The 26750-nt window shown below is 39.6% G+C and overlaps 1 protein-coding gene across 1 annotated transcript in view; it reads left to right on the top strand.

Annotated features, from left to right (window-relative positions):
* Positions 1-26750, top strand: part of LOC122814033 (uromodulin-like) — a 391951-nt gene that overhangs the window by 98219 nt on the left and 266982 nt on the right. The window contains exon 4 of the mRNA XM_044086624.1: positions 13759-13919. Within this exon, the coding sequence (XP_043942559.1) occupies positions 13759-13919 (161 nt within the window). The remainder of the gene's footprint in view (positions 1-13758; positions 13920-26750) is intronic.

The following is a 26750-nucleotide window of genomic DNA, read 5'->3' as shown; positions in this document are numbered from 1 at the left end:
CTTCATTATGCATAGTACTGTTATATTTGAAGTTATAGTCTTCAGTACAGAATAGTAGAAGATTTGTATGTTTGAAAGCTGCTACTTGTTTCTGACTCAGTTTAATTTCTCCAAGACTTTAGGATTTCTAGTACTTTGATGGGAATGGGCCCTATTCCTAAGTCAAAGTATGATTAAAGTTCATAAAAGTAGTATTGTTTCAGTCTTTGATGTTAGCCAAGAAATGTTCTTTGCAGCACCCGCAATGTGCCCAGAACTCATTCCTTCTATAATTCATAAGAAGTTACATGTATCGGTAGCATATCTAAATACGATTGTAGATTCTTTTTAATTAGACCCTTTCCTCCTACTACTATTGGAACTGTCTGGGTATCATTCTTCCACATTGCTCTCACTGATGCCTGAAAATGTTGGTATTTTTATGATTTTCCGTCTCTTTGCACGTAACACACTGTAATCACTGGCTGTAGCAATTTCAGTGATCAAGGCTACTTTTGTCTTCTTTTCATGGACTACTATATCTGGTTTATTCCCATCTATTTTTTGAACTGTTGGTAATAGGTAATCCCATGTGATATAAACTTCATCATTCTCTATAATGTTTTGTGGTGCATGTTTCTAATGCTTCTCAGCTACATCAATATTGTAATGTTTGCACAATCCCCAAGCAACAGTCTTTCCACATTATTATGCCTTTCAGTATACAGACCCTCTGCGATTAGTGTATCACACCCAACAACAAGATATGTTTTACAGAACTTGCATTTGCCTGTTTCTCCCACATGTTCAATTGACTTTGTAAACCAATGTGTGGTCCACTGTCAGGGACACTGATATTAACCTTTCATCTTTTGGTTTAAATTCACCTCTTCTTAACAGTTCCTGTCTTATCCTGAACATTAGGTTGTTCAGGAGATTTCTGTACTTGCAACTATATTTATGCATTCTCCACATTTCTTGCCTTCTCATCTCATCTCTCTCCTTATATTCTTTTTTTTGTTTTTGGCACATTCAGTTGCTGCCTGATTTTTGTCTACTTCTGGTTTGATTTCCATTTCCGCTTGACACCAGCATGCTTCTGCTAAACTAAACAGGGAAGTCATCTTAGACTTGTTCACGTCATGTTTTAAAACTTTCAGTAAGTTTGGATCTTGTAAGGTCAGCAGATATGCATACTGTCCTACGACTGCAGATCAATTAATGTAATCAGTTTTGAGGAGTCGCATATCTCCTTCAGAAAGAATAATATATAATGTTGATATGCACTGATGTTTATGTATCATTTGACTAGCATGAATTTTTCTTGTTTTCCTGTCCAACTGATCCAATACCTTTTCAGGCCTGTCAATCACAGTAAAACTGTAAGTTAGAACAGGAAGAGTAAATTGGTTTATAGCTTGGACTTTGTTCCTAGATGTCAGGCTTGTTTTCAGTATTAATTTTCATCTTCTAAAATATTCCTTACTAAGTTTTGATCACATTTGTTCATATTTTTCTTTCTCGATCCTTCATCAATTCCCAAATATTTATACACTCCCTCCCGTTCAAATAGCTTTATACTACATTCCTGTTCTAGACCGATATTTCTTGATGCTGCGGGTTTCCTGCTTTAAATGTTGCTTTTGCAGATTTATCAAGATCAATTGGCATTCTTATATCATCTGAGAAAGTTTTAACCAATTTCATTTGTGCTTTCAGCTCCTCATCTAATGAACTATATAGTTTTATTCATCTACAAAAAGATGAAAAGTTTTTACTCTTAGCTGTTTTTTGGCAGCCAAATTGTAGCCATGAACTAATCTGTTTCTGACAGTTTGGAGATTCTGATGGAGAAGGTTACTGGTTTGTGGACTGCATGTATTGAGGCATCTGACCCCATAAAATATAATACAATGTCAAATTCATGAATAAACCCCTGAAGTCGGAGTCTAGTATAAACAAACTAAAGAGTAAGTGAGAGAAATGTGCAGCCTGTAACAATAAATAAATAAATAAATACTACTACTACTACTAATAATAATAATAGTAATACCCCATCATCTACAGATGGACTCAAAAGTATCAACAATGGACTCAGAAACAAAATCTTCCCAAAGCAAGTATGAGTTAAAAATTGCTTTCCCTCCTAAAGACAACCACAAAGTCATATAGCTGTGTCAGAAAAAATAGAGATAATGCAATACTCAGAGTGAGTACACAACAACAGCATTTTCTCAATCCCTTTGGACATTGCAACAATATTGGCAGACAAATTCAGCTCTGAATTTATTCTTCTCTTTCCCCAGCTTAATAGCACACCCACACCTCTCCCTCTCATTACCTCTGAGTAGGTCCTGAATGCTGTCTCCAAGGCAAAAATACTTGCTCCATCTGTCCTAATAATATGCAGGTTGCCTTTTTGTCATCACCAGATACCGTCTGGTACACTCACTAGTAAGTTTATTTATCCTCAGCCTGTCTACTGGATTTGTTCCAGAGTACTCTAGAACTTTGGTAGTCATTCCACTTACTACTGATCCAGGAAGCTATAGACATATACATCTTACCAGTCTTATCTGCAAAGCAATAGAACACATCATTATGGAACTTATTAACAAGTACATATGCAGTCTACAAGCCCTGGACCTAAAATGTTTGTTAAAAGCAGGTCCTGCCTTCTGAACCTGGTGGGCTTCTTTAAAGATGTCACTGATAGATTAGACTCAAGCATATTGTTTCACACTGTCTACCTGGACCTGGAAAAGGCCTTTGATACATTTCCAAATTGTCAACAAGCTGTTTAAAACATACTTAATAAAGGAGTTGAGCCCCCCTTCACTTCCACACCCCCTGCAAATTATATATACCGACATCAGGATTACAGAACAGAGGGTAAAGATCAAATTCAATATTTAATATTTTATATTTTCAACATTTTTAGTTTCAACACTTTGTTTCAATCAAATGGAACTGAAACATCCATCTATCTATCTATCTATCTATCTATCTATCTATCTATCTATCTATCTATCTATCTATCTATCCATCTATCTATCCATCTATCTATCTATCTATCATATGGGAACACTTACAATAAGAAAAACTCCCAAATGTCAATGTCTGTTTTGCCGACACACTTTCGACGACAAAATAGATGGTCAATGGATGTGCAAGAGAGACATTCTCTGGGATTGTGGAATATGCCCCTTCCCTGGGGACTGTGCAGTCTCAGTGATAGTATATATATTTAGCAGGTGGTGAGTGGGCACAGTGGGACTTGACCCCAGTAGTTTTCTTTTGCAAGGTCTGAGGTTGTGCCTTTGAGCATGTTTGCTATGGTGTCAAAGCCTTTTTTTTATTTTAATTAGTTGTGGTCAGTGTTTTTAGTGTCGATCTGCTGAAGTTTTGACTAACTTCAGCAGCTAAATATATATTGATATATATAAATGTGTAGGTGTGTATTTGTGTACTACACAGGCCTCCACTGAACAGCCAACAAATGTAAAGTGAAGTAAGTAAGTAAGTAAATAAATAAATAAATGCGTGCAATACACAATTGTGTACAGAGCTCATTGTAAATATATCCACCTATACTGAGCCAGAAGATATAGCAAACCTTCTGGCTGATAAATTCAGCTCCAACTTTACCCCTCTCTCCCTCTCAACCTTCTTCCAGGTAATATCATCAAATGTAACTCGCCCTACTATCACAAGGGAACAGTTCCTTAATGCTCTCTCAAAAACCAAGAACACTGCATCAATGGGTGCAGACATATCTCAGGATGCCTTCGAAACAACTAGAAGTCTAAATCTCAAAATGCACTCACTCGAAGCACTCCTTAAAATGGAGAACATCGATATCTGTGCAGTGACTGAGACTTGGTTCAAGGCTCCAGAGAGCAACCCTGCACTACCAGGCTATAACTCATACCACACTTTTTGCCCATGTAACCTGACCGAAACACCAAAGGCAGAGGTGTGTCCATATTCATTAAGGATATCCACACCTCCAGGCTAGCTGCTGAGCATAATGCATCCGAGGTTATCCAAGTGCAACTAACTCTGGGCAAACCTGCAATCCAAATTGTAGCTTGCTACAGATCTCCCACCATGCCCCAGGATTCCCACTCCTCTTTTCTTGATGTACTGGAAAATATTAGGGTTCAACCAAACACCCTAATAATCAGTGACTTCAACTACCCTACCATTAACTGGGAAAACTACTCATGTACCAACTCCTTAACTCACAGCTTTCTGGAATTCATAAACTCCAATACCCTGGATCAACTTATCCACATCCCCACCAGGGGCAACAATATCTTAGACCTAGTCATTACCAACATGAGTGACTGGTGTTCCATACCTGAAGTCAACTCCTCGTTAGTCCGATCTGACCATAAGCTAATCACCCTTGATATCCACATTCCGCCCCCACCCCCCATTAAGGAAACCACAGTAAAAAATTTCTCCAAAGCCAACTTCATGCTTCTTAAGACAGAAGTGGGGAACTTCATGACACCCATGCAGCTGGACAATACAGTTACAACTGCTGAATCCTATGCAAATGCACTCTATAAGCACTTACACAAGTGCATGAATCGTGCTATACCAAACATAACCAAGATGCTGTTCTCCAAAAAAAGGAAGCCAATCTGGTAGTCCCCTGTCATAAACAAACTGTACTTGTACAACAGAAGGAAGAAACTGTTGCAAAAGAGAGTAAAAGCCCATGAGTGGAGGAGCCCCCTGGTCAGCCTCAGTAAGATGCTGAGATCCCTTATAAGATCCTCCAAAGCTAGCTACAAAAACAAAATTGCCACTAATTCTAAGGACAATCACAAAGCATTCTATAGCTATGTCAAGAATCTCAATGGCAACACCCAGATCTGCTCTGAGTTACAGCACAAAGGCACGAAAATTACAGAACCAACTGATATTGCCAACTTCCTGGCAGATAGGTTCAGTGCTAACTTTACCCATCTCTCACCCCCTAAAGTGCCCATACCTATACAGGAAGAATGCAGAGTCCTTGTAATCACAATGACGCAGGTAAAAGCTGCACTCTCTAAAGCCAAAAACACAGCATCCATGGGACTGGACAACATCCCAGGCTGCGTTTTACATGAACTTCAGAATGAACTAGCTCCACACTTAAGCAGCATGTTCAATAATAGCCTCGCATCAGGCTTTGTGCCCACTGAATGGCGCACAGCAACAGTTATCCCACTCCACAAAGGGGGAGCCAGCTCTGATCCCAGGAACTATCGACCAATTAGCCTGACGTACCTGGTCTGCAAGGCCATGGAACGTATCATCATGGAGCTCATAAACAAAGACATTGGTAACCTCCAAACTCTGGATCCCACCCAGTTCGGGTTTGTGAAAGGCAGATCATGCCTCCTGAACCTGATCGACTTCTTTGAGGCAGTCACCAAAGCCGTAGATGAGAGTAAGGTGGTTCACACAGCCTATCTTGACCTCACCAAGGCTTTCAACACCATCCCCCATTCTGGAATTATAGCTAAACTCACTAAACTAGGTATAAATCCCTATGTCACAAGATGGGTTGCCAACTGGCTCACTGACAAAACCCACACTGTAAAAGTTGCAGATTCCAAATCTGACCTCAAAGCAGTAACAAGTGGAGTACCACAAGGTTTCATCCTGGGACCGCTCCTGTTTGGTATCTACTTCTCTGAAGTACAGGCTAACACAGAAGGCCTCTGGCTAACGAAGTTCACAGATGACTGCAAACTTGGAGCCATAGTTAAGTCCCCAAATGATGTGGACAATGTCAAAAGGTGCAGTGTCATCCCCTTTGGTAAAAACTCTATACCCATGAACTACCACATAGGCAGCAATGTACTTAACACCGAATGTGTGATAAGAGACCTTGGGACCCAGGTGGAGAGTAGTCTCTCCTTTGATAATCACATTGCCACAGTAGTCAGGAAGTACTTCTATGTGGCACACCTCATCATAAAAGGGTTCTCATCCAGGAAAAAAGAGGTCATTGTTCCCCTCTACTCGGCACTCATTAGACCCATTATAGAGTACAACACCCCTTTTAGAATGTACCTCACAAGACATCTGCAGCAGCTGGAAAGGCCACAGAAGTACCTCACAAAGAGGATTACTGGCCTCAAGCAAATGCCTTACACTGACCGCCTCAAAAAACTCCAGCTTTACTCCGCAGCATATCGCCTACTCCGAGGTGATCTCTGCCTAACATATAAAGCTATGTCAAACCCAGAGCTGGTGGACATGCTACACTTAAAGAAATCCCAATCTCTGAGCTATACACTCTAGGGACCTAAACCTTGTCACCACAATAAACAGGACATGCTGGAGGGATAGATTCCTGTCCCAGGGACTTCCCATACTCTGGAACAGGCTACCCATCTATGTCAAGCAAAGTTCTTCATTAGCACTCTTCAAGAAAAATCTTGATGATTGGATGGGAAATAGGAAATACATCCCAGGGATCACTTCTTTGTCTCTGCTCAACAGTGGCACAGGAAAATAACTTTCTTGGGTGGTGTAAGCCAGGGAACCTTGTTGGCTAGGCTCACGTAGGCCCTTGGGCCGATAGCCTAGTACTTACCTATGAACCTATGAAACATGACCTATCAGGACCTCAGGAATTACTATTTAACTGTAGCCTCCAAACAGGCTTCATGCCTCATGAATGGAGAAAGGCAACAGTCATCCTGCTGCAAAGGTGGGCCATGTACAGACTCTGGAAACTACAGACTCATAAGTTTCACTAGTCTTTAATGCAAAGCCATGGAAAGAATTATCATGGAGATGATCAACAGATATAGTAAACCTCCAGACACTGGACCCCACCCAATTTGGTTTTATCAAGGGCAGATCATGCCTACTCAACCTGGTGGACTTCTTTGAGAAGGTCACCAAAGCAATGGCTAAGGGCAAAATCATTCACATTGCCTACCTTTACCTGATCAAGGCATTTGACACAATATCCCACTTGGGCATTGTTTACAAACTCAACAGGTTATGTATAAACCCGTATGTTACCCAACTGGCTCAGAGACAGGACCCAGGAAGTTTGAATTGGGGAGTCCACCTCTACAAAGAGGCCAGTCACAAGTGGAGTCCCTCAGGGATCAGTCCTTGGACCGCTCCTTTTTGGCATTTACTTCATAGAAGTCAAGGCCAATGTCAGTGATTTCAGGCTGACTAAATTTGCAGATGATTGCAAATTAGGAGCTATCACTGAATCTCACACTGACACAAATGTTCTCCAGCAGGGGCTGACACAGACAAACAACTGGTGTCAGAGCCATGGACTAAAACTGAATGCCAAGAAATACATAATAGTATCCTTTGGGAAGTCATCCATCCCTGGTAACTATCATATGGGCAACACATCCCTTAGAGTAGTCCCAGTAGTCAGGGACTTAAGGGCACATGTAGATAGTACTCTAGCCTTTGACCATCGCGTGTCTAGAGTGGTGAAGACATAATTCTATGTTGTGCAACTTATAAACAAAGGTACGGCATCTAAGTCCAGGGAAGTCATTGTTCCACTGTATTTAGCATTCATCAGTCCTATCATTGAGTACAGTGCTGCCTTTAGTATGTACCTAAGCAGGCATGTCCAACAGTTGGAACATCCATAGAGGTTCCTCACTAAAATAATACAGAGTGTAAGTAAAATGTCCTATGCAGACCACCTCAAGGCCCTGTCCCTGTATTCTGTCTCCTACAGACCCTTGAGGAGAGATCTATGCCTGGCATACTGGGCATTGTCAGTCCCCACTTTGATGGACCACCTGCATATACACAAAGCAAACAGCACCAGAATTACCCATTCTAAAGTCTTAAACCTTGCCTGTGATATAACTAGGACCTGCTGGAGAGATAGGTATGTATCCCAGAGACTACCCTGTCTATGGAACAGGCTCCTTATCCATGTGAAGCAGAGTTCATCCCTAACCCAGTTCAAGTGCAACTTGGAAAATTGGATGGAAAACCGGAAAATCATCACTGGTTTGCCACCTATGTCTCTAATGGACAAAGGTAACCTGTAAATGTTTCATCTCGCAGGCCCATGCTTACACTTAACAAGGGTATCAGAACTTGTCAGAAATTTGAGATGCATGGCTAGGCTTAAAAAGGCCCTTGTGGCCATTAGCCTAGTAAACACCTATGAACCTATAAATTTTACCTGCTTGACAGGAAACTGGCTAACTGACAGAAATCAATTTATTAGTGTGGGAGGCACACTCTTTTCAAAAAGTTTTGTTACCAGAGATGTCCTCCTGGAATTAGTCCTGGAACCACTTCTCTTTAGTATTTACTTCTCCGTTGTTAGGGCTGACATCAAGAGCCCGTAAACATGCACCGATAAGTTCACAGGTAAGTACTAGGCTGGCTGCCCTTGCAAGCCTTTTTAAGACCTGCAAATTTTTCTCAGAGGATGAAAATCAAACCCTATAACTTTTGTCTGTGAGGTAAATGCATTGACTGTTATGCCAATCCCCAACAAGAGGTTTATGGACAATCGATTAAAAACAAATGCTAGAAATGCAGCATTGTGACCTTAGGCAAAACTGGCATCGAACTCATAGTTGACACCCCTTTGAAAGTTGACAGTAATTAGGTACTTAGGCATTTCATTGACAATGAATTATCCTGTATTATCATGTATCCACTGTTGTTAGGAAACTTTTTAAAATTGCCAGACTAATCACTATATGATATTCCTCCAGCTCTCCAGCTCTAAGGAAGTTATTATCCGTATTGTATACTCCTCCCTCATCAGGTCATTAAAATAGTATAATGACCCCTTTGGTAGGTACCAGTCTAAGCATATGACCAAGCTTGACAGACTGCAGTTTTTTTTCACTAAGATACACAACAACATGACTTCTTTGAACTACGCAGACTGTCTTAAAACACATTCTCTCTTTTCTATTTCCTACAGACTCTTGAAACGTGACCCCTGTCTACTCTACAAACTCTACAAAGCCTCCTCCAAGGATCCAATAATATGCAACCATATCCATATCTAATCATATGCAACCTTCTGCGCATTTACAAACCTAATAACATCCTCTTCACTCACTCAAATGCTCTACACTTCCACTGAAACATAAATAGGACATATCTGCAAGATAGATATATATCCCATTGAATCCCTCCTTTATGATATAAACTTCCTTTGGATGCAAAGCAAACTAGCTAACTGACCCTCTTTAAGCATAACCTGAACAAATGGATAGGGAATCAACAATACTGTTTTTGGGTTCCTAAATACGGAGGTGACTAACTTCACAGAACCCATGTCAATGGAAAATAGATGCATCATTGCCGAAACATACAATAATGCACTGTACATAAATGCATGGAACTAGCCATACCCAACAGAACCAAGATGGTCTCCTCCAAAAAAAGGATGCCAATCTGGCGGTCCTCTGCCATTAATAAACTCTACAATAGAAGGAAGAAACTGTTGTAGAAAAAGGTGAAGTCTCAAGATTGGAAAACTCCCTTATTAGCCTCAACAAAATCTTGAGATCCCTCATCAAAACCTCTAAAGCCAGCTATGAAGGCAGAATTTTGGCAAACACTAAAAACATCCGCAAAGGCTTCTATAGTTATATCAAGAATCTCCATGGCAATACCCAGGTTTGCTCTCAGTTACTGCACAATGGTACCTCCTATACTGAGCCAACAGATATTGCCAACATATTGGCCGACAGATTCAGTGTCAACTTTACCCCCACAAAGGAACAATCACAATACCAGTGGAATGCCAGGAACCCAGCTTTACTTCATCACAAGTTAAAGCTGCATTGCCCAAGGCCAAGAATATAGCTTCCATGGGACCCAACAATATCCCTGTATGTGTTCTGTATAAACTGCAAAGTGAACTGGTACCACATCTGTGTGCCCTGCTCAATCACAGCCTCATCTCAGGCTTTGTCCCTACCAAATGGCGCACTGCTACAGTCATCCCTCCCCATAAAGGAGGAGCGACTACAGACCCTGGTAACTATCACCCCATTAGCCTGATGAGTCTGATATGTAAGGCTATGGAGCACATCATCATGGACCTAATTAACAAGGATATAGGGAATCTCCAAACTCTGGATCCCACTCAATATGGTTTTGTGAAAGATAGAACATGCCTGCTCAACCTGGCTGACTTCTTTGAGTCAGTCACTAGAGCTGTGGATGAGGGCAAGGCAGTTCATACAGCCTACCTCAATCCGGCCAAGGCCTTTGATACCATTCCCCAATCAGGAATTATTGATAAACTGAGCAAACTAGGCATCAACCCCTATATCACTAGGTGGGTTGCAAATTGGCTCACAGATAGAACCCACAGTGTGAAAGTAGCAGACTCCAAGTCAGACTGCTGACCAGTCACAAGTGGAGTCCCACAGGGATCGGTCCTGGGTCCTCTACTGTTCGGCATCGACTTCTCATCAGTCCAGTCCATCATGGAGGGACTCTGGCTGACCAAGTTTGCAGACGACTGCAAGCTGGGAGTCATTATTAACTCCCCAAGTGATGTAGACATCCTACAGAAAGGCCTCACTTAAACCAATGACTGGTGTTAAACCATGGCCTTAAGCTTAATGTCAAAAAATGTGTTGTCATCCCTTTAGGAAAAACTCACTTCCCACTAATTTCCACATCGATGGGAGCCCACTGAACACTAAAGGCGTTATAAGAGATCTGGGGAAACAGGTTGACAGCAACCTCTCCTTCTACCACCAAATTGCCACTGTGGTCAGAACGTCCTTCTATGTGGCACATCTCATTACCAAGGGTTTTGCATCCAGGAAGAAAGAGGTCATCATCTCTCTTCCTTCGTTAGGCCATTCAGAGTATAATGCCCCATTTGGCATGTACCTCACTAGACACATGTAACAGCTGAAAAGGCCACAAAAATTACCTCACGAAGAGGATCCTAGACCTTAAACATATGTCCTACATGAACAGACTCAAAAAATCTCCAGCTATTCTCTGTCTCATATCATCTGCTAAGAGGTGATCTCTGCTTGACTTACAAAGCTAAGTCTGACGCAGCTATGTTAGAAATGATACATCTAAAAAAATCCCAATCACTCCACACCACATGCTCCAAAGACCCCAACCTCATTACCATAATCAACAGAACATGCTGGAGGGACAGGTTCATAACACAGAGACTGCCCATGCTCTGGAATAGACTTCCCATACATGTCAAGCAGAGCATTTCACTGGCCCTTTTCAAGAGAAATCTTGATGAGTGGATGGGAAATAGAAAGTTCTCCCTGGCGATCACTACAGTGGCTCTACTTGATACAGGCACTGGGAGCTAGCCTTGGGCAGCACGATGCCAGGATACTACTATGTGCTAGGCCTGTAAAGGCTCCAGTGCCATTAGTCAAGTACACACCTATGAACCTATGAACATCCCAGGTCTGGCCCCTTAAACCATTATTAAAAGATGCTGGAACAGGGTATAAATTTGTTATGACAATGGGTTCCTATAATATGAGTACCTATGAACCTATTTAACTATGGTTTGACCAGTGAAGAGTTAACCTTATGGATGGTACAAACAGATAGTACATGTATTTAAGACCAGGACAAATATGTTCTGTTCTTTAGTCCAGGGAGGTTTTGCTCATAAAATCTAAGAATTTTTCAGCATACCTTATGTTAGTGGTATGACAATTAATCACTAGATAGTTAAAAATCACTGAAGATAACAGCATTTTGACTGATGAAGAGTTCACCCAAAATATTTCTGAATGTTGTATGAATCTCTGGAAGTAGGGGAAGGGTTCTGTGATTTGCAATTAACTGATAGCAGATCTTATTTAGCATGATTTGAATCTCTAAAAGCTCTGCTTGGGGTTTCTAGGTATCTGTATCTGTCCCAACGTAATATGGCCTATAACAAATTATGAGGGGGGTTATACATTAAAATGACAAATACCCTTCTCTTAGTACATGTGATTCAACTCACCTTCCTGGAGTTTTGGGAAGAGACATGGTCAAATGGCTTATGGGAAAAGTAAAGAACCTATAACAAAACAGATAGAATTCCAGACAGTAATGTCAATCTCTCAGTTTATACCCTGACTATAAACCCACTGAAAATGTATTTCTGTGTAACATTATTTTATAAACATGGAAAAAAAAGAGTAGAAAGTCACAGGGAAACACTTTTATAAGCAAAATGAAGATTCTATCAAATTCTAACAAATTACCAAAAGAGAACAGTCAGTGTAACAAAACTGAGGATGTATGAAGCACACACAACCTGGCAACTAAAAAACTCACAACAAAATACAAAAGTATTAACTTTCAACTAACTTAAAAATTTTTTTTGGTACTTATGTATTATTGCAACCAATTAATATGTAATATTTATATGGTGTTCACATGATGACAAAAATATTTCATGTTACTGTGTCAGTTTCAAAGTGTATAACTAATTAAAATGTATCGTAATTTTCTAAGCTCTTGTCCTTCCATTATTTCAGGATTTCACGTTTCTTGCACTACAATGTTGATATGAATGGCGGTCATTATCGCTTCTTTGGCAAAGCTTGCCATCAGTTACGGCAAAAAGGTTAATGCCAAAGGTAGAATTGGTAATGTCCATTTTCAGTTAGTTACATGTAGTGATCATATTCCCACAGTCTGAAATTAAATGGGTTGTTGTACATAACTGCTGCTTTGCTCCAGTTTACCTAATTCCCAGTACCATGGCACATATACGTACCTGTCAAATGTCCAGATTTGTGCACATTGTCCAGCTTTTTGACACATATTTTTGGTCTGTCCCTCATAAGAATGTGTCACTGTGTACCAAGTCAGAGGGATGATCTGAGGATGGAAGTCAGTAAGTAATGACATACACCGCATGTGTAGCACCAAGTTAATTTTACTTTTCAGTTAGTGTCATCAGCAAAGGACGCTACCTAGGAATATGAATTTAGGCGTTATTCCTGTTCCTGTTTCAGAACCAAAGTGATAAATACTAATTTGCAGTTTACACACCCATTGTTAATTTCACATACACTTGTACTGCGATGACATTATGAATTGTACCAGATTAGAAATCTGTTAAATAAATGAACTTTTTAAGTATTAGAGCTGTGTGGTCATTGAATTATAATATGCTTGCATAATTCATGCCTGGCATTAGAGCACCAAATAGCAACTTGTTAATGAAATATAAAATTATTATCAAACAGATTAATGGAAAACATCATATGTATCCCTTTGTAAAGTGTGGATAAAAATTTTAGAACTGAGCTTAAACATAACTGGATAGATAAGCATGTGTCATAGATCATGAAAAACATTGAAAAATATGTCCTGCCTAGAAAAAAATGAAAAAATTAAAACACAGGAAAATACAGTGTATTCTCAATGGAAAAGAGATGAGTATTTGTAAAGAACAATTCTTGAAACATGCATTCATATGAAGTATATATTTCAAAGAAATCTGGAGAATTCGCCACAGAAGTGGTGTTTAAAAGAATACTTTGTGAAGTTTAGACTGCTTGCAAATTGATAAGAATATACTAATTTAAAAATAACACAGGTATTTCAACAATGTTTTGCAACTGCATTTTAATTCCATATGTGGTCATCTTTTAGGGTGCCTTATTTCAGCATCAAAGCACCAATGACTAAATTTGCAAAATTAGGAATAATCACATTGTCTGGCATGGTTGTTGCAGCTGTCATACACAGTACAGAACTTTCATATTATCTTTTGTATTTCTTTTTTTATAGATTACCAACAGCTTTATAACATATGTCATTAATGTTCTATACAATGCTGGGCCTAATGCAAATGGAGTTGTCCTTTACAATGATGTGAAAGTAGGATACAACTGCTCCTATGCTTTGGATTTGAAAACAAGCCTTGGACTTGTAGTAAACCCTGTAGTAAGGTAAGAAAACAATTATTTTGGTGACTTCTGAAAGAAAGGCAACACTAAATGCAATCAGACTCTGCTTACACTTCTAATGTTTTCTTTTTCTATTATCTTTTCTATTATTATAGACAAAATGTCAGTCTGGAAATTATGATGACCTATAGATTGTCCTGAAAACATTTTGTATTTGTGGGTAGTAATTTTCAAATGCCATTTATTCATTTATGACCAACATGGTTGGAGGTTCCCACCAAAATTCTTCACTGAGCTACTGTCACATCCTACACTTCTCTGCCACATAAAAATCATCTGCCAGTCAATATACTAATTTCTTACATATCAAAGTCAAAGTTAATTTCTTGCAAGTCAGTCAACCCTCCCCCATAGCTTTCCTTAGCAACTAACAACTCATTAAGCAAAAAGTCAATTTGGTTATGGTGGTTTGGGAAGAAGAGTTCATGTATAAACTTGATTTATACAAGAAACATGTATTATTCTATCATCATTTTTTTGTCAATGACCTCTTCTTGTTTTGGAGGGGCACCCCTACTTTATTACAACCATATGTTTTTGTGTTGAATTCAAGTACCACATTTCTTAAGTTTTCTAACAACTCCATTAATTTCTTGGATATTACATTGTACACAAATGCAGATGGTACTTTTCATACTCAGTTATATAGGAAAGATTGTTATCAGCTCACCTATGTACATCGAAAGAGCATGCATCCACGACATATATTTAAAAACAATTAAAAGTTCAAGGTCTGTGTACCAGCTGCTTGCACAGTAAGAATGAAGACTTTGAGAGGGTGCTTCTAAAAATAAAGACTGATTTTATTTCCCGGGGTTATGATGTTAAAGAGATCGATAAAATCCATGACAATGTTAAATCTAGTAGGACAACTATTGGGAAACCATACTTTTCGTCACCTGTTATGGTAATAATAGGAATGCCAATGGGAATACTATCTTTTTGGGGCTAACTTATTCTAGTGATGACAAGAAGATTAGAGATATTATTTATAAGCATTGGTCCCTACAGATCAGGATATATATATATATATATATATATATATATATATATATATATATATATATATATATACATAGAATTGTTGGTGACAAACCATCTTTTGGACATAAGAACAAGAAGTCACTAAAACACAAGTTATGTTATCCTAAATCAACCAATCAACTCAATAGGATTATATCTGACTATGGGATGAGGAGATGTAATAGTTGTTCCTACTGTACGTGCATTGATGTGTCTGGGTGCTTTATACACCCCAGTAATAACAGGAAGTTCACAGCAGAACAATAAACACCCCCAGTGATAAATGGTGTTTAACAGCAATGATAAAATCCAAATAATATAAGAAAAACACTGAAACACAGCCAATATCATAAAACTGACGGAAGACTTTAATGCATAAAGGTAAGTGCTTTCACACAACTTATTGTGCTTCTTCAGATGACAAAAACTACTAAAAAAACAGTATTAATTATGCAGGCATCATCACACAATTAATACAAAACAGCCTATCAAAAACATCAATTAAATATAGTACATTCATTTAAAAAGACTTCTATCTTTTAAAACAGGCTTGATAGAGGTACGCCCATTGATACCTGGATACCTCTCAGCTTGTAAGTTGACAATCCAGAACAATTCCCGATTTTCTATGTAGTTCTTGATATCACCACCCCGAGCACTAGGTATAATAGTTTCTATAACCCTGAAACCAAAAATATGTTCCCTCCCTAACTCTACACAATGTTTCGCTAAGGCATTATGTGTATCTGATCTATTAATACAATATTGATGCTCCCTCATATGTTCCATGAGTGATCTGTTCATTTTCCCTGCATAAAAACAGCTGCACGTCCTGCGGCTAGCTAAGTAGAGCAAGTTCCTACTCCTGCAATTAGCATAGGCTTTGAATCTATAGTCAATATGTGTGGAGGGATGGATAACATTGGTGCAGATATCTATGAACATACAAACGTTACAGGACATACATTTAAAGGTACCTACTACATTACTTTCACTTCTGTCAGAGTTGTTCCTTCTATAGCACAACTGTCTTTTAAGTGATTTCTTTATTTTTAAAAATAAATCTAGGTTTCTCTCCTACAGCCCCTCTTAATCCTTCATCTAAATGTAAGATGGACCAATTATTCTCTATAATGTGTAGAACACTATTGATGTCACTAGTATAGTGGAGCAATACAGGTACATCTCTCCTTGAAGGTAAAACCTCTGTTTTCTGACTCGTCTCCTGTATCGCCTGTGTCACTTTCTCAGAGTAGAAAGGACGAGCTCTATTCCTTCTACATATATTGCTTTCCTGTAATGCCTTATCTACCTCTCTTTCTCTATAACTTCTATTACAAAATTCCCCTTTCAACTGCTTAATATTGCCATCGAACACATCATCCTTATTGTTCAGGAGCGCATCCCTGACCACTTATATTGTGCACATAGGGGGATGAGTTACAGTGCATTGGCAAAACATATGATTAACACTGGCATGGAACATACCTTTAGGTTCTTAGTATTGGAATTAATCCATGATAATATTAATAAGGGAGATCTTACAAATAGAACATATCAGACAGAATTTAACTGGATTTTTTTTATTGCCACCACATTGCTATCATCCACGGTGGTACAGCGGTAGCATTGTTGCCTCACAGCAAGAGGTTCTCCTGTTTGATTCTCGTCTGGAATGCCTTTTGTGTGGAGTCTGCATGTCCTCCCTGCAGTCGAGTCACCTCCGAAAGACATGTGTGAATAGGAGTGCCTTCACTGAAGGTTGAGCATCGGGCTAGCAACTCAGCACCATAAAAAATCTACTGCCAATCATTAGCGGACTGGAGTTCCACTGTGGCGACCCCTAACCAGGAAAAGCCGAAAAGACAAACATTACTACCATGGGTTAAATGATAGTATAGCTATACAACCCACTTTAAGAGCAAGACCTTTGAAAAATAAATAATCAAAGCATATCATTTATTGTTATGTTACTATTATTATTTTTATTTTACTTTTATTTTTATTATACTTTTCTAAGAAAGCATTCATATGCATGTCTTCTACTGTGGTAGACAGTGTTTGTAGCTTTAAGAATGAATTTGTAAAGTCACTATGGTAATTAATGTTATCAGATGCACTTTGATTTGATTTGTTAATTGTAATTGCTCTTGTATTTTTAAGAATGTATGAAGCTTACCGCGAAAGCGCTTATCTGCATTTTATTCTGTTATTAAAATCAGTATTTTATTCATCTGCTGTGGACTACTTGGAGGTGATTTTGTTCATATATTCCTCAAGGAAAAGTAAACCTGTCTGGTGGATAGCAGCAATAAACAAACTCTATAATAAAAGGAAAAAATTGCTGTCCAGGACAAAGAAGGAGCAGATGCTAAGTTAGAAGCAATCTCTTCTTTATCTGAACAAGCAAATAAGGTCACTGGTGAAATCCTCTAAGGCTAACTTCGAGTACAAATTGGCCACATCTACTGAGGACAATCACAAGGTCTTCTTCATATGCGTCTGCAATCTCAAAGGTAACACCCAAATCTTCTCTAAACTTGTTGTCCATAACACCACAGATACAAATGCCATAGATATAGTCAACCTGCTGGCAGACAGGTTCAGGGAAAACTTCACTCTCCTATCCCCACATCAGTAAACCAGGACATCCCCAGCACCTGCCCCCCCATCACAAGGGAGCTGGTCCTTAATGCCCTTTCAAAGGCAAAACATACAGTTTCCATGGGACCCGATAACATCCCTGGCTGTATCTTACATGAGGTCAGGCATGAGCTGTCAGCTCCTATTCAACCAAAGCCTGAGCACCAGCCTCGTCCCAGCTGAATGGAGGACAGCCACTGTCATTCCTCTAAACAAAGGTGGAGTGTCCACTGACCCAGGTAATTATAGGCCCATCAGCCTAACTAGCCTGATCTGCAAGGCCATGGAACACATTATCATGGACCTTATAAACAAGGATATTGGCAATCTCCATAGGCTTGACCCCACACAGTTTGGTTTTATCAAAGGGAGAGCATGCATTTTAAACTTGTTCAACTTCTTCAAATCAGTCATTAAGCCAAGGACAAGGGGAAGATGGTGCACACCACCTACCTTGACCTAGCCAAAGCCTTTGACACTATTCCCCACTCGAGCATAATAGATAAACTCTCTCAGCTAGGCATCAACCCGTATGTTACCAGATGGGTAAGCTAAATAGCTCACTGATATAACCCACTCAGTCAAAGTAGGGGAAGCCACCTCTAGTAGTAGACACGTAATGAGTGGTGTACCCCAAGGATCAGCCTTGAGGCCTCTAATGTTTGGGTTATACTTTTCTGAGGTGCAAGCCAAAATCAGTGATCTGTGACTGACCAAGTTTGCAGATGACTGCAAGCTGGGCACTGTCTTAAATTCCCCTAGTGATGTGAACATCCTCCAGGAGGGCCTTACCCAAACTAATGACTAGTGCCAGAAGCATGGCCTGAAACTGAATGCCAAGAAATGCATAATTATCCCCTTTGGGGAAAATGGCATCCCCACTAATTATCAAATTAATAACAATGCACTAAGCACGCAATCAGTCATGAGGGATTTGGGCACCCAGGTTGATAGCAACCTCACTTGTGACCACCAGGTTGCCTCCATTATACAGAGGGCTTTCTACATGGCATGGCCCACCACATAAATAAGGGTATTTCACCCAGGAACAAGGAGGTCATCACATCCCTATACTCCTCCCTTATCAGACCCATTATCAAGTACAGTACCCCTTTCAGTATGTACCTTGCCAAGAACATGCAGCAGTTGGAGAGACCACAGAGGTTCCTGACCAGGAAAATCCAGGGGCTTATGCATCTGTCATATACAGATAGGCTAAAAGCCCTGTCCCTCTACTCAGTCTCATACAGGCTGCTCAGAGGTGACCTGTTTCTAGCATACAAGACCATCTGAAATCCGGCCTTGATGAAGTTGCTGCATATTTGTAAGACAAACCCCACTCAAGCAACCAACACACAAGGCCTTAACCTTGTCTGTGACATTAATAGAAGTTGTTGGTGGCATACATGTGTGTCCCAAAGACTCCTCCATCTGTGGAATAGACTCCTTCTCCATGTCAAGCAGAGTGCCTCTCTAGCCCTCTTTAAGATGAACCTGGACAACTGGATCAGAAACAGAAAACTCAGCCCTGGGATCCCACCTGTGCCCCTGCTGGACACGGGAAACATGTATCGACTTTGAGGGAACATGGGTGAAATTCTTGGCTAGGCTTATAAGGGCCTCAAGGCCAATAGCTTAGTATCATCCTATGAACCTATGAACCTGTATATATAGGTACATTATACAGAGTACAAACCTATATCACTGATATATATATATATAGGTATGTTATACAGAGTAAAAACCTACATCACTGATCTAAATATACGTACATTATACAGAGTAAAACCCTACATCACTGATATGTATAGGTACATTATACACAGTACAAACCTACATCAATTATATATTGAGGTACGTTATACAGAGCACAAACCTACATCACTGATATACATAGGTACATTATACAGAGTACAAACCTATGCCACTGATATATATATATATATATATATATATATATATATATATATATATAGGTATGTTATACACAGTACAAACCTATATATATATATATATATATATATATATATATATATATATATATATATAGATAGATAGATATATATATGTATGTTATACACAGTACAAACCTACATCACTGATATATATATATAGGTATATTATACAAAGTACAAATCTACATCACTGATATGTATAGGTACATTATACACAGTACAAACCTACATCAACGATATATTAAGGTACATTATACAGAGTACATACAAATCTATATTACTGATATATATAAGTACATTATACAGAGTAAAAACCTACATCACTGATCTATATATATATATATATATATATATGCACATTATACAGAGTAAAACCCTACATCACTGATATGTATAGGTACATTATACACAGTACAAACCTACATCAATGATATATTGAGGTACATTATACAGAGTACAAACCTACATCACTGATATACATAGGTACATTATACAGAGTACAAACCTACGTCACTGATATATATAGGTATGTTATACACAGTACAAACCTACATCACTGACATATACAGGTATGTTATACACAGTGCAAACCTACATCGACGATATACTGAGGTACATTATACAGAGTAAACACCCACATCACTGATATATATATATAGGTACATTATACAGAATAAACACCTACATCATTGACATAGTCAGAAGATGTATAACTGTCTCTTTCTTTCTGCCATTCTCCTATATGCTGCCTTAATCTTTGTTAACCTTCATGTATTGCAGGAGTCCAAACTTGAGTAATGTTATTATTAAACAGCCAAATTTGCAGTACACTATGCCAACAGAACACATGGCTGCATAAACCTCAAAGAATTAAACTGGTCAGAACTACTACATCACCTAGCTCTTTCTCACCTAAGTACAATACACTAACTGTTCTATAACCCAAGAAATGCCCAGTCTTTCACAACTTAGTGAAACACTATTGCCCCAGCAGAATTTTACAGTCTAGGGAAAATAGACTAATCACTATACACAAATCATCTAATACTGCAGGTTGCTCTCTCTATATTTAAACCATGTATCTAAATTGTGAAACCACATCCCGCTACCACTGAAATCCATTCAGAATGCAAACTCATTTAAAAGGAACTAAAACTTTAGCTGTCAAATCAATAGATCTGCTCCTGTTCATCTCCAGGATAAATGTTACTGTCGTCAGTTTGACATATTCCTCTTCAGACAGAATTCTCTGCCTCTAGCCAGTCTTCATCAATACATGAATAGTTTTACTAGCATCTCCCAGCTGTATACATTATTTTGTGTTACTGCTCACTCCTCACCTCTGTGCCTCAAATATCAACTTTATGATACCCATACTTATGCTGGCTCTGAACCAGTTTTGCACCTCACCTCTTTACTGCAATATTAACATTTTTTTCCTTACCTAGTTGCTTCCCTCACTTTCATTTCTTGGAATTTCTAAGACCTAATCACATGATCTACTGTATTTTGTTTCTGACAAACCCACTATACACCTCTTCAAATGCTCAGTGTTCAACATGTACTAATGCAATAACTATCTTTTATACTGTAATAGTAGCCACTACTTTCATATGAATGCAATCTAATTAGCAAATGTAGGTTCAATTGTTCATTTATATTAATTAATGTATGCTTGTGTATATTACTGACCCCGGGATTCATGAAGCTTGGCGCAAGGCTGGCGTAAGGCTTGCGCCGGCCGTGCGGCATATATATGGAGTAGTCGTGCCATATGCATATTAATGAAGGCGCGCAGCCGCCACAGCCACGTGCATAGAAAACATGCGCGAGTGCATGGGGCGTATTGAAGTTGCACCGAAAGGCATGTCAATGTTGGCTGTCAATGAGCAACCTAAACTGCTGAATATTATATTCTGCCTGCAATAGTAATCGCACCTATCAGTGTCCATGGAGACTGAAACGTATGCAAAGCATGCAAGATAGTCCCTGCGAACAGAAAATGAAGAAGCAAACACAAATGCATGGTAGGGAATAACGGGTCCCTACCCTTGAACAAATGACATGAAAACCGTGTGTCTGTAGTCCAACGTAGTGTTGATAGCTATACCATGTGGAAGGGAAACGTATCATATGTTAGCGTGCCACCAGGAGGTATGTCCAGCCCAATGGAGAGGGTCACCAGCTGACCCATAATGTGAGGGAGTGTACATAGCTGTGCAGATGTGTCTATAACAAAATACATGAGGAGAAATGTAGATATATGTAGTGATCGTATGCCTGAATCATATCCCACAAGGGATGTAATACTCACATACAAAAGCTATGTCCGTATTTCACATACCAAATGTGATAGGAAATAGAATATGCATGTAAATGAAACAGAAGGAGCATAGAAACAGCTACAACAATAAGGACACATGTAGGCCAAAAGGAACAGTATGATCCATACCGTTGACTAAGATTACCACCTGTTCCACTTTACGAGCGACAGTCCCTCTGTGGGCAGATATGTCCTGACACAAACTTGTAAACATGGCAAATGTCCAGAAATTATAGGACATAATTATCCCTCAGAAGTCATGTAATAGTTGCATTAAACAGTTTCTCTCCATACGTATATTACATAAATGTCATAAGAAACAGAATAAGCCACCGAAAGGCTACAAGACTAAGCTGAGATATAGGCAAGAAATGTAAGTTCTATCTGCTGAACTGACCGTGGATATGTGTCGGCCTGTAAAATGTGCTGTGTTCACCACAAATGTCACACTGTGGCCAATTGAAAAGGTGGAAACACTACTGTCGACTGTGGGGAGGCAATGTCCACAATAGTCGGATATGTGTAAGGAATAGCATGGACACAGGAAAAGGTGCCATCCTACCAATGAGTACAACAGGTTTGCAAAATCCGGAAGTCAGCGGTATAAGCCGAACTTGTATGTGACACAGTTGAATGGATAGTACCCGGGTATACCAACCAAGTAATGAAAGTGAAGTATGGGCGTGTACCTACGTGCGTGAGGTATAGCACGTGGAAAGCAAACATGGCAGGGTAGTCCACACAACCATAAAGGTAGCCGACACGTGTAGGGTAGTCAATGTGCTACTCTGGCCATGTCATGGGCCAACAACCAAAGTAGTGATCTATTGGGTGTGAGGAATTTGTGTGCGAGGAGTGGATGGGTAATGGTAAAATCCGCAAAGGCGATACTGTGTCGTATGCAGAAAAGGTGAACCAGAGACATAGGAGGGGGCAGCGGGTGAAGTGGAAAGAAACACAAACACATGGAGAAACAGCTGCAAGACAGGCAGACAGGCCATAGTGTAGAACACAATCCCACAAGAATATGAATATGGAAATGTGTGATACAAATGTATAGATATGTCACCGTCACATACTCACAGATTGGTCCTGATGGAACTGGCTATAACAAATGCAACACACCTGGATGCATAATGGCCTACCCAGCATACTCTCCACATCACACAACCCACCCCCATACCAGAACATCCACCAAATCCAGCCGTACTTGGCCTATTGGTTCGTTGCAGACACAGCTACACATAGTGACCCCTACGCATATGTAGTAGGTATTGTCATCCTAGGCAGTTTCAGGATTGCAAATCGTGTATCCCCTCCGTGTAAAACCCCCTGCACATTTTCGTAAAGCCAAAAGAATGTTCGGTATCGGTCTTGTTTTGGTCTTGTCCAATTTTTGGCATATCCCTCACGGGATAACTAACCTGTGTAAATAGTAGAATGGGTATGATGACATGATGTCCAATCCTGTAGATATCTGGACACAAGTCAGAATGTGAAGCAGAGTTCCAAGACACTGTCCAGACCTAGGTGGTCATGCATAACCTACTACCCAGGATAAAACACCTTCCCGTGATGCACGTGTCCCGACACGAATAGGCGGGAGAATATATTGCACACATTCGCATAGTGGCAAATGGTAGAAGGGTGAGGAAGACATCGATGTTAACAGGATAACCCTGATCAAGTGTGAGGGATACTTACTGTGTGCAGGTATGACCGACCATACCCGTCAACCTGTGTGAGCTAGATATCTGGACAGAGCCGTGAATACAAGTGAGACAAAGGTCCAAAAGCATGTACAATTTGTAAAGATAGCTCTTAGAACATAGAAATATGATAGAATAACAGTTTGCACAATGGCATTAATGTCTGGAGTATGAAGTCTGAAACCCAACAGTCTGTCAGCATGTTCCGACTTAAGTCAGTAATGCTGAGCTACTGCTGTGCCAGAACACAACAGCGTGTTACAGAGGTCCGTACCATACCACTCAACTGTCCAGATATTCGCAGAATGACCAGAGTGTTGCCTCATATTCTTGTTGTGTGCCTCCGACAATCTGCACCTGTCTGGTAAATAGCTGAGGATTGACGTCACTAAATAATGAGAACTATTTTGAGTTTAAGACTCCACATCCTGCAGAAAAGTCATGCTAATGCAAAACCTAGTATTCTATCAATGTTCTAAGATTGTAAGAGCAATAGTTAAAATGTGTTCCTATTAGTCCCCCCACCATGTAGGTTTTGCGCAGATTAGTTGCTCTAAGAGGTTGAAAGGTATGGTCCTTACATATTTACAGTAACAACCCTTCACAATTGTGTAATATACAACTGCATACCTGTAGTCACTTCATGTCCAAGATAATAATCCTTGTATGACTGAATACAGGTAATAGTCAAATGTGAATGGGAACATCCCTCACCGTGGAGTATGGACTGCAACAACCCCACCCATAATATGTATTGCCAAAAGAATAAGCTGCTGACAGTTGCCCAAACACCTGTGTCTATAAACAGATAAAAATTTCATAATAAGGAGAAACTCCCTGTCCATATGCTTCGTCTGACATTTGAACTCTGCCAGGGAAGTTCCCTTCACCAGGCGGACAAGCCTAAACCCAGATAACTACATGAACACCCCGACAATCAAAGACTTGTATGTGCCAGGACTATATGCCTTGGTGTTCTGCATATCCTTGGAGTGATTAACAATGTAGCTGGGGTCCACAGCAGTAGGCAATAGGGAATGTGTAATATGTAGTACCGCATTTTTCCCAGCAGGAGAATGGATGCCTGTGTTGTAAGTGAAGCAGTGAGGCGTATGTTGATGTAGCTAAGTACTATGGGTATGCATATCAATGAGGCAGAACAGCAAGAGAATAGTGGTTCCGGTATTCGGCCAACGTGAATGCAGTCCCGGTTGATCTACGACCACTGCACATATAACTTTAAAGTGTAATGAATGCGTTCGTGCTGTACACACATTTAAATATGTAAAGGTGAATGTGTGTTTCGCATCAGTCTGGAAACCGGAATACAGATATGTAACTGTTATGGTCAGAAGTATGAAAGGCCATGTAAGCACAAATATCTATTAAACATATGTAACCCACAATAAGGATATGCAAGTGCACCTGCGCGTGTGTAATCCGCTCACAGCATAGCAAATTAATGCTGTTTTCTCCACGTTATATATACATGGCTCAAACCTGTTAACCCCGTAAAGTATGAAACCGGACAAAGCTATGAAAACAACTGGTACAAATAGGGACAAGCCCCAGATATGTGCCCTAACAAACATAGAAAGTGGATAGAATAACTGGTGTGTCACTAGCATCGATTTTCTGAAGGGTATGAAGTCATAACCTGAAATGCTTGTCATTATTTGCCAACGTCAGTCTTTAATGATATGCCACTAAATTGCCAGATAGACACAAGGTTATGAAAAACAGACCGAAGATAAGAGTCAAACAGCTGTACGTTCTGCGACAATCTGTACAGTTGAAAGGTATGATATGTATATATATATATATATATATATATATATATATATATATATATGTGTGTGTATACACATAATCCACAGACATAAACCAAAGCAAATTATGAAATGAGGAATGTACAGACATATGTATATATGTACATGTATATATCTATACACAACAAACATATGTCCCTGTAGATATAACACATGTACATAAATAGTGCACAGTATAGCTATTATGGGTAGACAGACAGACATGCACGAAAGGTGAATAAACCGCTGCTTTCCAAACCATTTACGGGAAAGTACTAGTGTGACAGGCCGGCAAGTTCTACACTTAGGTTCATAGGTTCATAGATTAGTACTAAGCTAACTGCCCTTGCAAGCCATTTTAAGCTTAGCCAATTATCCCTTGTGAGACTCAAACCCTGCACCTTGTGTTTGCAAGGCAAACACCTTAACCATTAGGCCACCCTCCCAACTTTAAATATGAATATAAGTGTCCATTGCAGGACCCCAAAAACTGATCCATATGAAGTGTCAACCATCATTGATGCAAAAGAAGTCACACCTGCAAATACGATATAGCTGTACATGCAACAGTAGCAGGTGCAAGGGTAATAACACATGGGTCGATAGAATGTAAGACATATGACCTGATATCCGGAGAGTGGGGAGTGCCTAGAAGTGTCTTCACACTTTATTATCGCTCACATTAAACATGTCTTATGGGTACTGTGGAGTGGTGTCAGGTATGAGAATCATGGGTATGCAGAAATGGGCCTAGGTGTTGGTTGGCACAGATTTATTAGGTCCACCCCATGGGAGTGATGTGGGTATAGCACACACCTATATTCTCCAAAAAGGTTCAACCCATCTACTGGATATTGTGTAAACCATTGGAGGAAGACGTAGGGACCTATATCAGTGTCATGTAGGTGATTATCATGGATGGACATGCGTACGACCAAGATGGTAACCATACCTGCCAAACTTTCAGAATAAGACAGTTGGACTAAGGCATAGTACATGAAATACAAATAGAGACTATATTAAATATACCCCAGACAAAGTCAGAACGTTGATAGAATAATGGCGTAGTCAGGAATACGAATGTTATGAGGGTTAGTAATCATGAAATAGAAATGTCAGTCATTATTATCTAACCGCACAGTCCGTAATGCCTTGCCAGTAATTTACCAGAAAGGCACATTGTTATGACAAATGTAACAAGATCATAGGTCAAACCTCGGGGCATTTACCCATAATGTGTACAGGTGAGAGGTATGAAGGTAAATAAATGTACAGAACTAGTGATACTAGGTGGACAGGTGAGAAGAAGGACATCAGGACAAATGACAAAACATGTACAAGTCAAAAGCATG

The sequence above is a fragment of the Protopterus annectens genome, chromosome 1.part1 (genome assembly GCF_019279795.1).
Source record: "Protopterus annectens isolate FY-2018-M chromosome 1.part1, PAN1.0, whole genome shotgun sequence".
Lineage (NCBI taxonomy): Eukaryota > Metazoa > Chordata > Ceratodontiformes > Protopteridae > Protopterus > Protopterus annectens.
This window is presented reverse-complemented; position numbering and strand designations above follow the sequence as displayed.